A 19,445-nucleotide genomic window follows, 5' to 3' on the forward strand; every position below is an offset into this window, starting at 1 on the left:
AGCTCAGCACCGCCGAGTGCCGCGTTTCTCTGCCGCTGCGGCACTGACACGTAGGTGTGCCCTGACATTCATCCACCTGTAACCTACAGCCCTACCAACCCCTGCTGTTTTTCACCTTCACATAAAAGCCCAGCTAGACGCTGGGCTAGTCTTTGAAATAAGCAGTAATCTTATTACCTTTATCAATTCAATCCTCTTAAGGTTAAGTCAATCCTATTAATCAGGCTTGTGATGTGGAGAACCGTATTATTTCAAAGTCAGTCTGCCCATCAGTCAGTTACAATATTGGGAACAACTAGCTCCAGTCCAGAGGGGTGCAGGACCCAAGCGGCGTGTGTGGGGCCACGGGTCTCATCAGCTCCATGGCACCCTGTGTGCTCCAGCTGTGGACGCCTCCCTGGGAGGCTGGGGCCAGAGGACCTTCCCTGGGATGGTGAGGTGCAAAATCCTTCCTGGGTGTGGACGGGATACGTCCTGCAAAACTTGTGTTGCTTGTTCGTTATGTCTCTGGAAAGGCTGCCCTTACCTAGGAAACGCTCCTGCTCTCACCGCTGCCATGCCAGGCACTGGCCGGCTCCATCCTTCTGCCTCCCGGGCTCAGGAGCTGCACAGGGAGGCATTGCCCAGTGACACCCCTCGGGCACAGGGACTGGCACCTTGAACCCCTTCGGAACTTGGATACTGGACGTAGACAGACCCGTCGCCAGGGTGGGGTGGGTTTTCTCGGCGCTGGCAAGTGCAAGCCCTGGAAGTTTCAAGCACTGCGGGGTGCTTGCCCCACCAGCCCGGCGGGGTGCACGGAGCCAAGGGCTAGTGGTGCTCTGGGCAGGCAGGGCTGTCAGCTATTGATCAGACGTGTGACTGAACCAGCTGTCTGCTCTGCTCCGGCTTCACCCCCTGCAAAGAAGCTTTTTCTTCCCACTTTTTTGTGTTTGAGCAATGCAATTCATCCGCTTCCTTGGCCCTATTGACATGGGCAATGAAGGATTGTTTTCTTGAACAGGTGTTGGTTTTTCTCTCAGCGGACTTCACTTTTCAATGAGCCTTTCCCAATTCAGGCCACCCCCAGGGCAGCTGGGCCCCAGGCCCATGCCGATGCCGGCTGACACGGGGCAGCAGCTTCAGACGTCTGCCTGCGGGGACCTCACACGGAGCGGCGCAGGGCTGCAGCGTACTCGTTTCCAGGGCATCACCCCTATTTCCATAATCTCCTTTCAGCATCCCCAGGCAAAGGTTTGGGGGATCCGCCATGGCAGCATGAAGCAGTCCTGCTGCGGGATGACATATTTAACCAGGAATTGCTGCACGTGTGAGGGACGAGGCAGGGGTTAGGGTGCGTTTCCTCACCCCCAGGAAGATGCTGTTAGTATGCGGTGTGAGACAGGAGGATAAATTCACCTGGGTGGGGCACGGGAAGCAGCATCTGAAGCTCAGCGGATGAAGACCTGGGGGAAATGGAAATGTTTTTAGGGTACCCTACAGGTAAATCAGGATGGAGACATCTGAGGGACAGAGCGAGGCGCACAGAGCTGCTGGCTGCCCTGGCAGGCGCTGGGGGTGACACACAGCCCGGGACGGCCGTCCAGAGGATGCTGTGGCGGAGGATGTGGGGAGCTGAGCTGCAGAGCAGCGCGGGCGTTGCGGGCGGAGGGGAAGCTGCAGCACTGGAATTGCTTTGCCGTGGCGTGTTTGAGCCCTGGGGTGGTGCTGAGGACCGTGCCTGCCGCCTGCCCGCTGCTGCCTGCTGCGGGGACCGGGCTGCCGCTCCTGCATGCGTTTCTGGAGGAGCTGCCTTAGAATATGCTGCTGTGGGCTCATGCTTGGTTTATTTGAAAAGTGCTGGAAACCAGTGCAGCCTTGTGCTGTCATGCTCTGCATTTATTTATTTATGAATTGCTCTTCTTTCTCAGCATACGTGCAGCGGCTGAAGTTGCACAGATTCAGCTGTGTCCAGTCTGAAGCAAATATCCTTAAAATAAGCACGGGAGCAAGGCTGCAGAACATTGCCACAGCCCTTAATTTTTACTGTAGACCTTTTCCTTCCCCTCTCAACTCCGATGTAATGAAATAAAGCATCTTATTTTCTTCCATTGCCAGGGGCCCTAACTAAAAACAACCCCCTGCTGATCTCTGCTGCTCAGAAACAGGGAGTTTTATTGGCTTTAGTTATTGCATTTTATTCAGAGCCTTGTATGTGGGTGAGTGAGGCCCCCGGAGGGATTCGACAAGTATTTGCATTCCATTTGTGTCTTCCGAGTGCTGGCTGCTGGCGTACTTAAGGCAGAGATACCAGACGTGTGATCCAGAGCTGATGTGGCTTTTTTCTGTGGAGGGAAGGCAAGATCTGGAAGATGGCCCTGGGACAGAAATTGCAAGATGTCATGGGAACTGACCCACGGACGAGGCTCCTTTCCCGTGGCTAGCAGAGCTCTGCTCACGCAAGGACGCTGGCTGTGGGTATTTTAATCCCTGATGTATCTCGGGGCCGGTTCGTACAGCCTGGCAAGATGCCTTCTGCAGCCCGGGGAGGCTGGACCTGCTGGGGACAGTAAGAAGCCCTGGCCTGGGGGATGCTGTCGGGTATCCTGGCTCTCGCCTCCATCCATCCCCTGGTCGGTTACAAGGCTGGATCCTGCCATGTCGCACCCCAGCTTTGGGTGCTGCGCCGTAATGGAGCTCTTTGGGATTTCAGCAGCTTTCCTTTCCACTTTGGAGACTTTGGAGGGGGTTGTTTTCTGAGCTGTCGAGCTGCAGGTGCTCCGCAGGGGATAATGACCGCAGCAGAGGTTTCGGAGGGATCTTCTCTGGCTTTGTGTTGAGTCCCAAACTGGAATTTTGCCTCATTTTAAGTTCTCGTGAATTCTGTAGATCGGCTAAAATCATCAGAATTCGCATTATCAGTGGCTAAAACTTGGCCCCTGGGTTTCCACCGCTCGGCAGCCCTGGCTCGTGGTTGGGCTGTGCATCGCAGCTTGGCCCTGCATCCGCAGCAGCCAGTCCTCCTGTGACAAGAGGGGGCAAAAGCAAACACTTGGCTAAGAGAAGCTATAAAACCCAGTGTTCCTGAGATAATTAGTATGTTGGGAAAGTGACAGGAAAGAGAATCAAGCAAAGCCAAGGTCAGCGGCTGCTAATTAAGAATCAGCACCTTGTGTCAGCCTGAGCTCTGGCTTGGAATTGAAACGTACCCCGGGAGAGGCACTGGAAGATAAAGGTGATAGAGTTACCCAGATAGATAGCAGCTAACAGGATTTGAGCAGGGGTTTAAAGTTTCATTCCAGCTTGGCTGATAAAAGGGGCAAAATGAGAGAAAATAGTGGGGGGAGGCGCGTGCTTCGCTTCCAGGAGGGATTTTTGCCTCTGCGGCTGCCGGAGCATTGCAGACATAGCAGGATCTGAGGAAGGGGATCTTCTGGCTAAAGAAATAATGGAAGTGACTTTTTTTTCCAAAGCTGCTCCTCTGGCTTTTTTGGGGGCTCTTCTGGGCAGGTCGCGGCAGTGTGTCAGTCCCAGTCATGGTCCTGGGGGAAGGCAGGAGGGATCGGGCCGTTGGGTGCTGCGGGGATGCCAGCCTTCCTGCCCCCCTCCGCTGTTCTCGGATGGGAGACATACCTGCCTGCCGCCTGGATTTTCCTTGGTCTGGGACAGAAGCACAGTAATGAGGGGCCTGTGCATAAAATGATTTGGGTCTGTTGGGTTCGGGTGGAGCTGTTTGTTGAGCCTTGATTAAACTTTGACTGCACAAGCATCCGTATGAAAAATGAAACGGAGCGAAGTGCCTCTCTTGCGAATCTGGGCAGCAGCTGGCGGGGAATGGGGACCCGAGTGTCCCCTCTGCTGAGTCTGGGTGGGAGCAGGCTGGGTCATGGCCGCAGCATGTCTTGGGGCTCTGGGAGCTGTGATGTGTGTGGGGACGGTGAGGATGGGACAGGGGTCCCTCCACGGCAGCTCCGGGGTGCTTCTGCTGCCCCTGCCAGGAGCAGGTTACATCTGGTACGGTCATGACAAATGAAGGAGAATTTCTTAGTGAAAGGTTATTACTGAGCAGATTATTTTGTTTTAGAGGAAGGCAGTTTAAAAAAGGTGCCCTTGGTTGTAGAAGTGAATTGTATGTCAACATTGCTCTGTCTCCTGCATGGAGAAAGAAGAAGAGGTCTAATGCCTGTGATTTACACGTCACCAGCAGCCTGTTTCCCTTTGTCATCCAGGTGAGCGGTGCTGGGTGGGAGGAGATCGACCCTTTCTGCACCCAGCGCAGCAAGGAGCTGGGCAGGGGCCCAGAGCTGCTTTTTCCATTAGCAGTGCAGAGAGCAGAAGCTGAATACATATTAGCATTAAAAACTGCATGGCATTTCTCCTGCATTAACGCTAGCTACAGCACACTAAATATTACACCGCGTAGTGGATTCTCAGCAGAATGCATGGGGAGCTACATGACCCTCTCTGATCAGTTAACGCTGCTGCTGAAGCAGACATGGAGCTTGGTCTGAAGTGCTGTTTTTATGTTAGAATTCGCACTTCAGTAGCCCAGACTGATGCACGGGGCAGCTGTCAGCGTGCGGTCTGCTCCTGCTCACCCCTTCCATTGCTCTGCAGCACAGGGGATTATAAAATTGCATGGTGTTTGGTTGTGTGCACATCAGACCAAAAATGTGCCCAAAATGTGTGCTGTAGCAGTGCTGTTTATCTCCATGAATACTAAAGAAATCGGATATTTGAGCATCTTGATGCATATTACAGGACTGTTTCTCAGCCATTAACTGTGGGGCACGGCTCATGCCATCTCAGTACCGCCCTGGTTTGCGACCAGAACAGTTAAACACCAAATACAGGCAATTTCACAGTGGAGAAAACATTTCACCCGCAAAACATGAGGCTGACACAAGACCCAACCAAAAATCAGCACTGGTGGAGGGGCGAACATGCTGCAGGCCCGGAATGAATCGTTTTTTGGGGTGCAGAAGTTGTGACTCTCCAGAGGTTTATCTCTCCTCTTGTCTCCATGAGGCTGGAGAAACAGGAGAGAAGTCGGGCTGGTAGTAACACAGCGTGCGCACACAGAATCCCCGCAGCACCTCCACTCCCTCTTGTGTCTTGTGAAGGTGAGACCTCTCTGGAGACGGGGAGGCTGCCTGCTGTGCTGAACGACGCGTATGTCAGTGCGTGGTGACCCACCATGGGCTTTGCTTTCCAGGATTTCTTGACTGACCTGATGATGTCTGAAGTTGATCGCTGTGGTGAGAATGAGCATCTCATTTTCAGGGAGAACACACTGGCCACCAAAGCAATCGAAGAATACCTGAAGCTGGTGGGGCAGAAATACTTGCAAGATGCCTTAGGTACGTACCGAGCCTTGGCAAGTCTCACGCAGAGAGGTCTTCCTCTAAGCCGCAGGGTGCTCTGCGTGGTGGAGACCCTCAGCTGAGCCCTGATGGCCGTAGGAGGCACCAGCATTTACCTGCTGGAGGTTTCCTCTGGCAGCGGGGTCTGAGCCCGGGGCACAGCCGCAGCGGGCAGCTCTCTGCTCCCAGGTGAAGGTCACCGCTGAGTTAGCGCTTTAATCTGCTTTCAGAGGAGATAACAAATTGATATTTGAAGGCATTATGCTGCCTGCCAAGCCTTCTGTCTTGGCGCTGGCAGTGTCACGGAGGCTGATTGATTCCTTCCCCTGATTGCACACCCCCGCCAGAGACGCTCCCCCGGTTCCTCGCAGCACTTGTGAGTCTGATGAAATCTCCCAAGTTACAATGATGAGAGTTGCCTCCCAGATTGCGCTGGGAACCCTCCTGGTGGTTTGGGTTTTTTGTTTTTTTAAGTGCTGGCTATGTTTATGGCTCCAAAAATATTTCTCTTGATGCAAATGAAAATAATTAGAGCTTCTGCTTCTGGGCAGGTCAGGAAGGAATTGCTGTGTTGCTGCGTGCAGCCAGCACAGCACGAGATGGGGAGAGGCTGCCTTTGAAGCGTTATGTCTGAACGTCAGCCGAAGGCAGCTAGCTTGGATCCGCATCCCAGTAGTAGGATGAGCAGAGTTTCTATTGAGCTTTTAATTTTTCAGTATGTTTTGTTCCTACTAATGGATTTGTATCATGTTAGCAAGGAGCAAAGTACTGTAAATACTTTACTAAGATAATAGTAATGACAACGTTGAGGAAGGGGAGATCGTCGAGCAGATTCAGTCAAGCCAAGAGATAGCCCACAAGAATAGGAAAAAGGATATTATTTATTTCTGCCTTGTAATGCTTTCTGGTTGAAGGCAAGTCTGTAAGTAGATTACCTCATAAAATTTCTAAAAAGCCAGGAGATAAATGAAGGCAGAAAATTTTGAAATATTCCCCTTTCAGGGCTCAATGCAAATGCTGCCAAGCCAGCTCCATCTAGTATAGGAGGAGCCTGCGGTTCTTGCTCGCTGTTCGGGGCCCTGATTCTGTGTAGACCTTTTATCAGTGAAATGATTCATCTGTGTGTCACAAGGTAACAGCATATAGAATCGCGCTTTCCTTTAAACCGTGAAGCACAAGCAAGTAATAGGGCCGGATAATAACAGCAGGCATCACCTGCAGGCGAGCAGAGAGGCTCCGGAGCTGAAAATACCTCGGAGAGGCTCTCCAGTACATAATTAAAATCTGTTTTGGCAATAGGGAAGGAATGCAGACTAGAGCAGGCAAAAAACCAGGAGGTTGGGAAAATCCAAGACAGTCAGGAATTAGGAGATGAGCAAACCAACCGGAACTAGAAGAAAACCAAAGCAAACCTTTCTCCTAGAACATCACCCAGCACTGCAGGTCCCTAGCTAAACACTGCCTCTTAATCCCTGTTACCCCGTCCCCGAGTCTCCCCGTCCACTGCTGTGTGCTGAGCGGGATGGATGACTGCCGTCCCCCCAGCTGGACTCGTGTTGAGGTGGTGGGAAGGGGTGGCAGGGGTCTTTGCCCGGGCGCCCCGGGGTAAAACGTGGCAAGGAGCTGGCAGAGCAGGCCCACAGTGTGCGTCTCTGCAAGGGTGAGGAGCAGCCAGGCTGCGAACAGGAGAAGAGGGAAACTCGGAGAAATATTTTAATGTAATTTTGTGTGATGTTCAGCTCAAAATAAACCAAGTAAATTGTTTCTTTCCTTTAATTACCTATTTCTCCTGTGAATCACACTGGCTTGTCGGCACCAGGACACTTTCTGCAGTAGCAGGCCATCCCACAAATAATTACAGAACTTGTCAGCGTACTTCCTACTGGATTAGCCCAAGGGAGCGTCTCTGGAACTGGTGCGATGGGGGGTCAGGGCAGGCTGAGGAAGCGGGTGTTTTGGCAGCGGAGTTCTGATGCAATAGCCCATAGCCACAGAGGCAGAGCTGCCAACTGGGGAAAAGGGATGAAACGTGCTCGTCGGGAGTCCGGGTGCCTTTCTGCAGGGTGTGCTGGGTTGTTTTGTGAGCGCCCAAGGCAGTGCCAGCTGCTCCTGGGTCCACTGGAGATCTTGAGAGCTGGCTGGGGCGCAGCCTGCCACGGGAGCCACCGCCGCCTGCTCTCGTACCCAGCCTCTGTTCAGCCAGTGCGACGGGGCATCGGGTAACTGCTCGGGCACTGGGGCTTACAAACAGAATTGCTTGAAGGCTGCAGCTCTCATGTTTCCAAAACCCATCACCGACTGTCTGTTTTACAGGGGAATTTATCAAGGCACTGTATGAATCAGATGAAAATTGTGAGGTGGATCCCAGTAAGTGCTCCTCTTCAGACCTTCCTGAACATCAGAGCAACCTGAAAATGTGCTGCGAGCTGGCCTTCTGCAAAATCATCAACTCCTACTGGTTGGTATCCCACGAGCGTCGCTCCCCTCCGCATGCCCTTAGCTAGCGCAGGCGCGGCACAGCTGCAGGGGACAAGGGTGGCAGCAGTCCATCTTCAGGCTGATGGTACCCGGTCCCTAAAGCTGCGCTGATGGGCAGCTTGTCAGAGAGCTTTGGAGGGAGAGCTGCGGGTCCCTGCCCGCGTCCTGCAGCGAGTGAGGGAGTCCTGGTGGTCCAGGAGCAAGGGTGAGGATGACCACGGGGTGAGACGGCAGCTACTGCTCAGCCACAGTTTGGAGTGTCTGCTCCGGGGGTGTGGCAGCCTCACTGGTTTTCCTTCATGCTTGTCTTTAGTGGGTGCTGAAGGGTTGCTGGTGCACAGACACGGGGACAGGGCAGTGGAGTCAAGGAACACGAAATGCCTTTGCCAGTGTGACCAATTTAGAGAGGGACTTGATGCCAGCTGTATATGAAAGTCTGGAATAAAGGGCAGAAATGCATGTTCTGGGTCTCCTACCCGTGTAACGATTCAGTCTGGACCAGACTGACAGACTCTGCCTGCCTCCCCAGAGCGTCAGGTGAAGCTTTGAAATCCTCTCCGCAGCAGGCAGGGTCTGTGGCACTCCTCCTGCCTGCAAGGAAGCTGCACCAGCACAGGGAGCTTTTGTTTAAGCAGATGTTCTCTTGTTGCAGAGTGCTGGAGCCCGGGGGGATGCTGCTGTTACTGCTGGGTTGCTGTTTGGCTCAGCGTCCTGCATTCCTCTGGGTTAACCCCTCTCTCTCCCAGCCTGGCGTGCTTGCTGAGGCGGAGATGGGGAGCCCATTGCCTCCTTGGCCCAAGGCCTGGTATGCAGTTTGAGGCATTTCCTAGTTGTTTGTTGTCAGGGTAAAAGTTCTTGCAACTGGCTGGGACAGGCCCGAATATGCAAAATGGACTGGAGTAAGGTAGTTGTACCTTGCTGTGGAGGCGGCTGGCAGGCATGGCTGTGCTCGTGGTGTTACCTGCTGCTCAGCCCTGGGGACCGGGAGCCGGAGTCCTTGGGTCTGTTACAGGTGCTGCCTGCAAAGATGACCTGAAAGGGCAAGAAATGGGCTTGTGACCCTCTTTACTTTTCTGGTTCTTGCTAACATACGCAGAGACTCCTGACCTGATCATATGAGAGACCGATGATTTTTGTCTTGCTGCTGGATCTGCAGCCTTCCTGCTTAAAAGTCTGGGCTTATTTTTCATTCGTGTATTTAGTAGCAACATTGTTGTTGCCAAACATCAACTAAGGATAATGTCGGAGGAAGGAAGTATCTGATTTCTCATTTTTCTCTCCTATCCCAGCTGTTGTGCTGAGGTCTGAAAAGTCATTACAGGTAATCTCCCAGGATACTGAGTGCCCTCCTGCAAGCCCAGGAAGGGGATTGCTTTTCTCGATACTGCTGAGGGAGAGGACAAGCAGCGAGATGCTCACTCGGACTTGCTTTATCTACCACAAATAACCAAAGGGCAGATTTTTGTACAGGTATCCTATAGCTTATCCTGGGCCAATTAATACTTCTCTGACTCAGGGATGGCATTTGTCTGCTCTCCCAGGAGGGATGCACTGCTTTTAGTCACCAGTGGATTATAATTGTTTGAATTAATGTCTTCCTAAAAATACCCAAAGCAGCACTAAAGGGTCACTCTAAAAATAGGCTTGAAAAATGACCTCAGGAAAAGTCAGGAATGCACGGGAAATTTCTTCCTCCAGTCCTGCCTTTCTGAGGAAGGCTGGAGCAGCTGAGCTGCTGCTCTGAGTGGTTCCCCCTCGGTCCTTTGTGCTCAGCGGTTCTTGGGATTAATTGGGCTGGTGAGTGTTCAGGATTGGCCAAGGTATCCTGACAGCCAACGATCTTGCTTTAAATAGACTGCCAGGGTGTGCATGCTCATCTGCCGGAGAGAATCAGAGAGAGGAAAGAGGTTTGCGATAACTGAAAATTGTTATAATTATGACATAATTTGGACATCTGGAAAGTTTCAGCGTAAGCAGAAATTCAGCATGTGGAAGCTCATTACTGGAAAGTTGGGTAATGAATTAAGGGCCCGTTTGTCACATAAAGCCAGCTAACTGAATTCCATCCGCTGTTACACAATTAAACTTTTATGGTCTCCCAGCCTGTGATAGTGAACAGTACTCACGGGCTGTGTGCAGCCGGTGCATACATTTTCAAGGGTTTACTTTCCCGTAACTGTACAACCTGTCCTGATCATTCAAGCCTTAAATTGCTTAAAGGATTCTCCTGTTTCTGGGCAAATACCATGAAGTAAAAGGACTTTGTCGAATTGTGTGGATCAAGCCAAAGACAGAGGAGAATTTATCCAGCCAAAGACGTTGGCTAATGTTATTTATAAAGCGCAGGATAAAAGCTCATGTGTGTGAAAGCATGAAGCAAACACGGAGCAGAAGCTAAACAGCGACGTTTGCAAAGCACTTCCATGGCGCATCACCGACCACGTCAGAAGGACAGAGAGAAACCTCCTGCAACCCTGGAGCGCAGCGTCGTGGGCCTCTGCGTGCAGCAGTGCGGTGCTGAGCGGGCTGCCTGGGTGGGAAGTGCATGGCAGGGTGCCCACTGGCTGGGGTTCACAGCAGCAGCCCTGGGCCTGGGGCGTGCGGCCGGGCAGCGCGGCAGCAGCTGGCAGATTAATGAAATGAGAGGTGAGGGCTCTGCCGTGCTGAGCGTACGTGCTGCTGGCTCAGAGAATGGCCACGGAGCTAGAGGCCACGGCCGTTTGGCTGCAGGGTACGGGCCGCTCTGACGGACCACAAACCCCGCAGGGCCTGAACTCTGCAGCTGTGGCGAGGAGCAGTCGGTTGGGCTTGATGGCGTGAGCGTCCGTAGCCCTGGGAGGCACAGGCCAGAGGATGGGGAGCCCTGGCAGCAGGAGGAGCACCCTTGTATTTGCCCAGAGGCCTGGCAGTGCTGCCACAGGGGCAGCATGCACGGGCGGGTGTTTTGCTCCTAGTGCTCCTCCGTTTCGGAGCCTCCCACCTGGTTCTTGCTGCTGGTGGACAGTGGATGGTGTCTCTGGCCATGCAGCTCCCATGGTTTTCTCGCCAACTCGTGTGAGGTTCAGCCGCAGGGCAGTGAGCAGGCCAGTGAGAAGCCAGCTGACATTGCTTTGCTTCTCCCAGGTAGTCCCTGCAGCAAAACTGGGAAAGTGTCCTCTGAAATGGCTGTTTGTTAAGGAGATTTATGGCCTAAAATGGAGTCTGACCCATCATGAGTCTGCTTTTATACCATCCAGCTCTGTCAGTAAACAGCTCTGGTTTTAAAACAAAGACGGTGGTTGCTGACAAGGGCAGCCTCCGGGCGGGTGGGGAGCTGTGTACCAGGGACCCAGGGGAGCATCGGCAGCGCGGCGGGACCCATTGCCAGCCTGCCCCCACAGGTGGGAGTATCCAGCTGAATAAATAACACAGGCTGGGAACAGGATAAGGTGGGAGCAGGGAGCTGGGGAGGACTGAGCAAGTTCTGTGGCGATAAGGGCTGCTGCAGCCAGCGTCTGCTGGACCCGGGGAAATTCTGGTATCCAGGAAAGCCACGCTGAGGTCTGTGCAGTTACAAGGCTGGAGTAGCTCCAGTGGGGCTCTGCGTCTGTACTAGTCACAGTGGGATTTGAGCCAGGCGCTTGAACAATAATTCCAACTGCAAGTATTGCAATTCGCACGGCCCTGCCTCCCAGCCCCAGCCGTGCCCCCAGTACTGCCGGTGTTTCTGCCGAGGCGTCCCACGCTGCTGGGCTTCTTCGAGACACACACTCCACCTTGGCGGCTGAGCTTCCCCCCAGTTCGTAGTGCCCCATGTCACAGCCAGCTGACTTGCGATGAGCTGCGTTGCACAGTGTGTTTCATTTCTCTGTCTTCCCAGTTGTCTGGGGTTTTGGCACCCAGCGCAACCAGGATCATTAGTCTGACGAAAGCTGCTTCTCTTACTCATTTATGGGGAGGCTTTGCTTTTTCCTGTGTGGTTTGAGTCTCTTAACGGACACTCTGCAAAAAAAAAAAAGGTCAAGAGCCTGCGACTGGTGTAGACAGCGGTGCTGCTGCGGATCAGCAGGACGAGAGGGATGCTGTACAGGTCTGGGTGTCGCACCCCATGGCTGATACGCACAATGTTTAGTTACTGATGTGTGGCAGTTTGAACACCCTGGCCTTGAACCTGCCATCTCTGCATGTCCTCCTGTCATTTCAGTGTCTTCCCAAGGGAGCTCAAAGAAGTTTTTGCCTCATGGAGACAAGAATGCAGCAACCGAGGCCGCCCGGACATCAGTGAGCGACTGATCAGTGCCTCCCTGTTCCTCCGGTTCCTCTGTCCGGCCATCATGTCCCCGTCCCTCTTCAGTCTCCTGCAGGAGTACCCGGATGACCGCACTGCACGCACTTTGACCCTCATTGCCAAGGTCACCCAGAACCTCGCCAACTTTGCCAAGTAAGCCGGGACGCAGGGTCAGGGGGGGGCAGGTCTGGGGAGGGGGTGGGAAGCTCCGGGTGTGTGGGCAGAGCCACGACTCCGGCATCAGGAGCGCTGGCCCCTCCTTTCCTCGATGGAAAGCGCCTGTTTGTTTCCTGTTGGCGTTTTCCCCCACGTCTCTCTGGGACCCGTTCCCTCCGTGTTAGGTCAGGGAGATCATTTCAAAGTTTCCAAAACAGGACGTGTTTTATGAGCAGGAAAAGAGGCTGTTTTGACCACACAGACGAGCAGGGAAGGTGGCAGCAGGAGTGCCCCGGCATAGCCAGGCGCTTTGTCCCGTGACGGCTGTGCGGGGCACGGCTGGCGGCCGTGCACTGCCCGCCTCCCGTCACAGGCACCAGCAGGACCAGAACCAAGCAGCAGCAATGGTGTACATAGCTCAGGAGCTGCTCTTTCCCTCCTGCGAGCTCTGGGACTTTCCCTGCTATTAAAATGCGGTTGTCTGAACTGAGAAGGTATGGAGAGAATGGGGGCACTATCAATTTCTAACTAAGCCCATTGGCTTGATGGAAACAAAGTGAGTGATTTCTGAAAATCTTCCCACCGGCTGCAGCTCTGAGCTACTTATCCTGAGCTCTGATAACAAAATGATGAGCTTTCTAAAACATGAACGGACAGTTTCTGTCTAAAGCTTCTTAGATTTGGAGACTCGCTTAGCACCCACGCTCGCAGTCAGGGATGCGTGTACATGCACACAGACGGAGACAGAAGACGTACAAGTGTGTTACACTAGATGACAGAAATTCTCTATATTCCTGACCAATCCCCAACTAAAGGGTTTGCAGATTTTCAGCACTTTGCAGGGAAGAGTCTTTAACTAAGCTGACAGTAGTAGAGCCAAAGTGATCAAGCAGCGCTGTCCTGCAGATGGCACACAGCCGAGCGTCTCCTCGCAGAATCGCTGTCGCTGGCACAGATGAACCACAAGGCCCTGCCAGTTGCGCTCTAAATAAGACACCTTCACTGCAAGTGACATCTGGGTGGAGCGCTTGGAGGGCAGACAGAGGTTGCAGGGAGCCCGAGGGGACGAAGGGGCTGGCCCAGCTGCGAGTGTGGCTCTCCAGGGTGATCCCCAGAGTGGCTGTGCCGGGGCAGCAGCAGCCAGCACGGCTGGAGGTAGCTTCAGTGCCCGTGGAAGAGTGGGGAGAGCACAGGATTCCTGCCACCGTCATTCACTGGGCTTCAGTCAGGTGCGGGTGCTTGGAATTACCAATTCTTTATTTCCAGTGACCGGTCCTATTTCTGGAGGCTGTGCCCTGACCCCGCAGTAAGATATACTCTGTTACCCAGAACAGCTTGCTTTCTCTAGCTTTCGCCTTCATTTCTATGGTGGGGATGCCGTGCTGACGAGGGCTTAGCTGGGTTAGGCTGGAGTTAATTTTGGTTCCCTGTTCCATGAGTTACCAGGTGCCTGCTAGCAACCTGGTGACCCCAAAGGCTTTGAAGGGTTCAAATGCCAGAAGGCATTACCTGTGCATGTACCTACCTCTTCTGTCGACTTCACTTCTGTTTACAGGATTTACCTGAAATTCCTATTGCTGTCCTGATAGGTTTGGCAGCAAAGAGGAGTACATGTCCTTTATGAATCAGTTCCTGGAACATGAATGGACTAACATGCAGAGATTTCTACTGGAGATTTCCAATCCCGAAACCATCTCGAACACAGCGGGCTTTGAAGGCTACATTGACCTGGGCCGGGAACTGTCCACTTTGCACTCACTACTCTGGGAAGTCATTTCTCAACTGGAGCAGGTACCCGGGGGGATCGCAGGGGCAGGCTCTGGGGGAAGCACAGTTGGCCAGTGCTGGGCATAGGCATCACACCACACACCTCCCCATGACCAGCAGGTATCAATCCGTTAGCTGTATCTGTGCACAGCACAGCTGTTACTAAGCCTTAGCACTTCCCCAGCCTTTGCACGTGCTGCAGGAGTAGCTCATTCCTTACATCCTCCTCTGAGGCAGGTGAGTAGAGCTTTTTCCCTCCTTTGCTGTTTATCATGGGGAGGGCGAGGATGGAGGGGCAGGTGGGATGAGAAGGCAAAGCTGCTGAACACCAGAACTTTGTCTATCCCAGCAGATTCAAAAGGTTTCTTTTTAATTAAAAGGATTTTTGCCAAGAGACCTGGAACAGGCTTGGCTATAGCTGTCTTCTATATCTGAACTTCGTTAATCATGCTTGCTTCCTCTGCCCCACAGCAGCAAATGGTTTCTAAAGCCACATGTTCTGGGACATCCTGTAGCCTCAGCAGTGGGGTAAATGATGGCAAAAATGCATGGTGTTAATGTAATTCACTGACGAGACTGTCTAGCAACTGGCAAAGCCCACAGTTCTCCAGCAAAAATACAAGATGTTGGTAGTAATTCTGCTGTCCTTTCTGCCCAGGGCACTGCAACAAAGCTCGGGCCTCTGCCGCGGATCCTGAGGGATGTCAACTCAGCGCTCAGTAACCCGGCCTGCGTGCAGGTCTCGGTCACGGCCGATCACACTGCATCCACGCCTAACGCAGGCAACAGCATCTCCGCGGGGCTACAGAAAATGGTGATAGAGAATGACTTATCTGGGTAAGAGCATAAAAGGTGGCCTGGCCACACACCAGGGAAATACTGAATATTCATCTACTGCCAAAACCTGAGCTCCTGCAGGGACAGGCAGGACAAGGTATAGCGTGGAGTTGCCTGAACCATTGACTAGACTTTCTGATCGCAGAATCAATACCGGATGTAGGTCAGCTCTGACTCTGGACAAAGCAGTGGGCGGTAGTGCAAGCACATGGCTCCATCCTGGGTCCCTTCTGAGCCAAATCTGGGGATGTGGTCTGGGAGATCAAGACCTTGGCAGTGCTGGTCTCAGCTGTTGAGATGTGGCTGCAGAAGCGAAATGTTCATCCTTTGAGGGCTTGCTTGTGCTAACCTCAAAGGGATGGGTATCGCCATTACGTTCATTAGGTCCCTGAGCACGCAAGATGAACAGGATTGGCCGTACCCGTCTTTGTAAGACATAGGGTATGTGCTGAATTCACTGAGATCCAAATCAGGACATTCCTCTAAGGGCTGCCAAGCTGTAGAGGCCTAACAATCAATTCCAGTCTACTCTGTCCAGTTTTTATAATACTGGGTGTTTTTAATGATGAGCAGTGATTCACAGACACAGTCACCTAACACACTCTTTGGCCTAATATGTAAGGACTTTCATTCATGGGGAAGGTGATGCTGTTGCAGACCTGTAATATTTGTTTGTGGAAAATGAGATGGGGCCCACACAAATGGAAAGACTGTGCTAGTAAAATAGTTTGTAAGTGGAAACTACATAATATTTAACAGGTTAGTTAGGAATGAAGGGCAGCGATTGCGCTGGACTTGCTTTAATCAGAGCTTTCATCTCTAATGCTTCCCAGCGTGAGGTACAATTATTTAAATCTAATGCTGTGGAGGATCTCTGACAATATGCTTTCACCCAAATACTTGCTTACAATGCACCATCTTTGATCAGTGGTGTATTCATATTAAGCTACTGCAAAGCTCTTTCTTCCTATCCACAAGAAATCAATATTGCATGAATGTATCTAACAGGAGGAGGAATGGGTGCTAGGCTTGAGCTCTGCTGTTAGAGCTCTGACTGACCCTTGGAGGCCTAGCGTGGGTCAGGCCCCCGTGGTGCTCCACGCTGTACAAATGTGGGCCAGCGTGCCCTCCAGAGCTTACTGCCTGGTACAGCGCAGAGGACACGAGAGTGGTGCGGATACAGCCACTTGGGAGCAGAAAGGGTGACGCGTGCCGTCAGTGTGACGAACAGACCCAGCCGGGGGGGCAGAGCCCCCAGGAGCGTGTCTGTGAATGCCTCCTGCACAGCACAGCGCTCTCGCCACGCATCCGCACGCCTCTCGCTCACCTGCCTACCCCTGCCTGCTCCCGCAGGGCTGGCCCAGGGCCCCTCGGCACCCCTCCGTCCTCCCCGCTCCCCTTGCACTGTCCCCGCCCCAGGCAGACCTGGCCGGGCCAGCCCTGCCACAGGGGCTGGGTTACGTCCCCGTCCCGCACAGCTGCGCCACGCTGATTTCTTCTGAGTGATTTCGTTTTCCTGCTCTGGTGCAGCATTCACAACTCTTCTTTTTTGTTTTGTTTTCCTTTCCTCTTCCTTACGCACTGACTTCCCCGCAGTCTGATAGATTTCACACGGTTACCATCTCCAACCCCTGAAAACAAGGACTTGTTTTTTGTCACAAGGTCTTCTGGGGCCCAGCCCTCGCCTGCCCGAAGCTCCAGTTACTCAGAGGCCAATGAGCCCGACGTGCAGATGTCTAATGGCAGCAAGAGTTTGTCCATGGTGGACTTGCAGGACAATCGGCTCTTGGACAGTGGGGCCAACGCGCCTGGCACGGCTGACTCCCTCAATGACAGTCAGTCGTCCCTCGGGCAGTTGCAGGGCGTATGGACTGCACGGACTCAGCAGAACAGCGTGACGGGCATGGCCACCGTGCGCCGGGTGGGCCAGACTCCCACCACGCCGAGCGGCGAGAGCGCGCCCGGCCGGCCCCAGCTCCTGGCGCCCCTCTCCTTCCAGAACCCCGTCTACCAGATGGCCGCCGGGCTGCCGCTCTCCCCCCGTGGCCTGGGAGACTCCGGCTCCGAGTGCCACAGCTCGCTCAGCTCCCACAGCAACAGCGAGGAGCTGACGGCCAACAAGCATGGCTTCGCCGCCCCCGCCGCCAGCGAGGACTTCACCCGCCGGACGGGGGAGCTGGCCCGCCGGCAGCTCTCGCTGACGGAGAAGGGCGGCCAGCCCACCATGCCACGGCAGAACAGCGCGGGACCGCAGAGGCGGATAGACCAGCCGCCCCCGCCTCCCCCGCCGGTCACCCGGGGCCGGACGCCACCCTCCTTGCTCAACACGGTTCAGTACCAGCGACCCTCCAGCGGCAGCATGATGTCCTCCTCGCCAGACTGGCCAGGCAGCGGGGCCCGTCTCCGGCAGCAGTCCTCCTCCTCCAAGGGCGACAGCCCTGAGATGAAGCAGCGCACGATGCACAAGCAGGTGAGTTCAGGGGCTGTACCAGCTCTGCTGTTGAAGGGCCCAGGCGGGGTCAGCCCATGGACTTGGAGAAGAAACTGGCCAGTGGGGGTTGCTACCATGGGAAGGGACGTCACTGTGGCTCTGAGTTACCACATCAGTGCCAACCCCGTGGTGGCACTGCATGTGGGGCTGTGCCTTGGCTCTTGCACCCAGCCTGGCCTGAGACGGAGGCCCCCCCGGGGACGGGGACACAGATCAGTGTTCGTGCTCTGTGTTCCTCCGTTGTGTGGCACGTTGGCGTGTGACTGCCGCAAGGCGGTAGGTGGCAGAGACACGAGGGCGATGGCAGCCATGCCTCTGCCCTGCGCTACCATCTTGTCACTGCTTTGCCTCTCCATGCCCAGACTCTCATCCCATGCCATAGTCAAGCCCGCACCATCTCCCAGACGTGGACCAGGCCCTAATCTTCTCTTGTCACTAAGCATCTCCCTGCTGCAGCGCCCGTCCCAGCAGAGCCACGGCACTCCTGGACGCTCCTATTTGTTTGCTCTGTGAGAACTTCCCGTAAGTGCAGCTGGGGAGGCGAGAGCAGTAAGGAAGGAGCGTGCTCCCCGCCGAGAGCGACGTTCCTGCTGCGCAGAGCTCTGCAGTGATTCAGATCCCAGACCGCATGCTGGTCTGCACAGAAATAAATTTCACTATTTGTGGTGCTAAAATTGAAAGCAGTAGGCCACAGACCCCGGGCCCTCTGGTTTTCCTGGCATGGGTAAATTGTTTTTCTAGTGCTCATTTATTCATTCTACATTTCAGAACTGACCCTATAGAAAACTGACACAGTAGGGCCTCTCAGTGCCTAAAGGAACAGTTTTCAAAGTAATGCAAACCCAGAAAATGCGGACAACTGGCAAGAGCTCACTGCACCTCGGCCCAGACGCAGTATTAAGGCACCTTTTCAGCAGTACAGTGTTGAAAGAGCAAGAGTTGGTGTAACTACCTCTCCTTTACAAAGCAGCCGTGGAGGCCTTTGTCAGTGCTGCCCATTGAAGGCTTTTTTATCAGTCCCATCTGGAGCCGTTCTCTGCACACAGTATTGATTCATAAGTGCTGGCATTAGCAAGCGTGCCATGTAGCAGCATTTGTATAACGCGGATCAATACTCATTAGGTACAGAGGGCACAGAGCTCTGCAAGCAGCAGCAGCCTGTTTGGTAGCAGAGTTTCTTCCAGAAAGACAACGGCAAACTCTGGGTGACCTTTGGAAAGCCCTGGCCAAGTTGTGTTCGCAGATCTTTCCTCCACCCACCCCTATTGTCCTCTCAAAGTTTCTCTCAAGACCTGAAGTCCTCAGAATGCCTCTTCTACCCTTAATCTGCACATTTTACTTCTATGTTAGCAGCATCCGCAATCCATGACACTGCCTGCTCGTAGTTGGTGGTATTAAATGCTATTTGAGAACAAAGAAATCCCATTCGGTGGCCGTTTTAGGCAAAGTCAACGAACCTCTTTCCTGGCAGCCAGCAGCGCTTCTTCTACTTCTGTAAGTTCATCTGCTGAACTGACTTCCAGACCGTCCCAGGCCAGATCAGATGTCCTTTTTTACTTCTTCAGAGAGGGAAGAAAGAGGCAGAAGGCCCCATGCACAGAGGGCTGAGTTCTGTTCGTTGACAGCCTTTACGCTGCTGAAATGAAGCCGGGTGGCCGCTGCTCCTTGGAACCAGACATTCTGAGCAGCCACCACAGGTGCAGTGCCCGAGCTGGAGATGCAAGGGAAAGCGGAAAGCCGCAAGCTGGGTGAGGATTTATAGCAAGTGATGGTCATGAGTCGAGTCCACAACTTCTGATTTAAAATTCTGGAAGTAGAAGACCAGACTGGAAGATGGCATGGGAAAGCCCCCAACTCCAGTGAGGTGATTAAACCAGTCTCTACTCTTTCCAAGTACAGAGCGTCCCGTTCTGCTGCTTGCCAGTTACTGGGTTTCTCTTCTGTCCAGAGGTTTGAATGAAGGAGAAAGTCCCTGACATTTCTGACTTGTTAACTTGAATTCCCTCGACCAAGTCATCCAGATCCCTTGTGTTCATCCAAGCAACTGTTTAGTGCAGTATAGAATGAGCCAGGCTAGAGGGGAAATAGCTGGAGACTCACTTCCTCA

The 19,445-nt window shown here is 53.5% G+C and overlaps 1 protein-coding gene across 10 annotated transcripts in view; it reads left to right on the plus strand.

Annotated features, from left to right (window-relative positions):
- Positions 1-19,445, plus strand: part of DAB2IP (DAB2 interacting protein) — a 200,800-nt gene that overhangs the window by 171,708 nt on the left and 9,647 nt on the right. For 9 of the 10 annotated variants that reach the window (XM_075112381.1, XM_075112380.1, XM_075112378.1 and 6 more), the window contains 6 exons: positions 5,195-5,339; positions 7,656-7,800; positions 12,004-12,240; positions 13,833-14,034; positions 14,669-14,847; positions 16,444-17,317. In XM_075112381.1, coding sequence (XP_074968482.1) covers positions 5,195-5,339; positions 7,656-7,800; positions 12,004-12,240; positions 13,833-14,034; positions 14,669-14,847; positions 16,444-17,317 — 1,782 coding nt within the window. The remainder of the gene's footprint in view (positions 1-5,194; positions 5,340-7,655; positions 7,801-12,003; positions 12,241-13,832; positions 14,035-14,668; positions 14,848-16,443; positions 17,318-19,445) is intronic. The other variant, XM_075112379.1, reaches the window with a different exon arrangement.

This window comes from Phalacrocorax aristotelis, chromosome 17, assembly GCF_949628215.1.
Source record: "Phalacrocorax aristotelis chromosome 17, bGulAri2.1, whole genome shotgun sequence".
Taxonomy (NCBI): domain Eukaryota; kingdom Metazoa; phylum Chordata; class Aves; order Suliformes; family Phalacrocoracidae; genus Phalacrocorax; species Phalacrocorax aristotelis.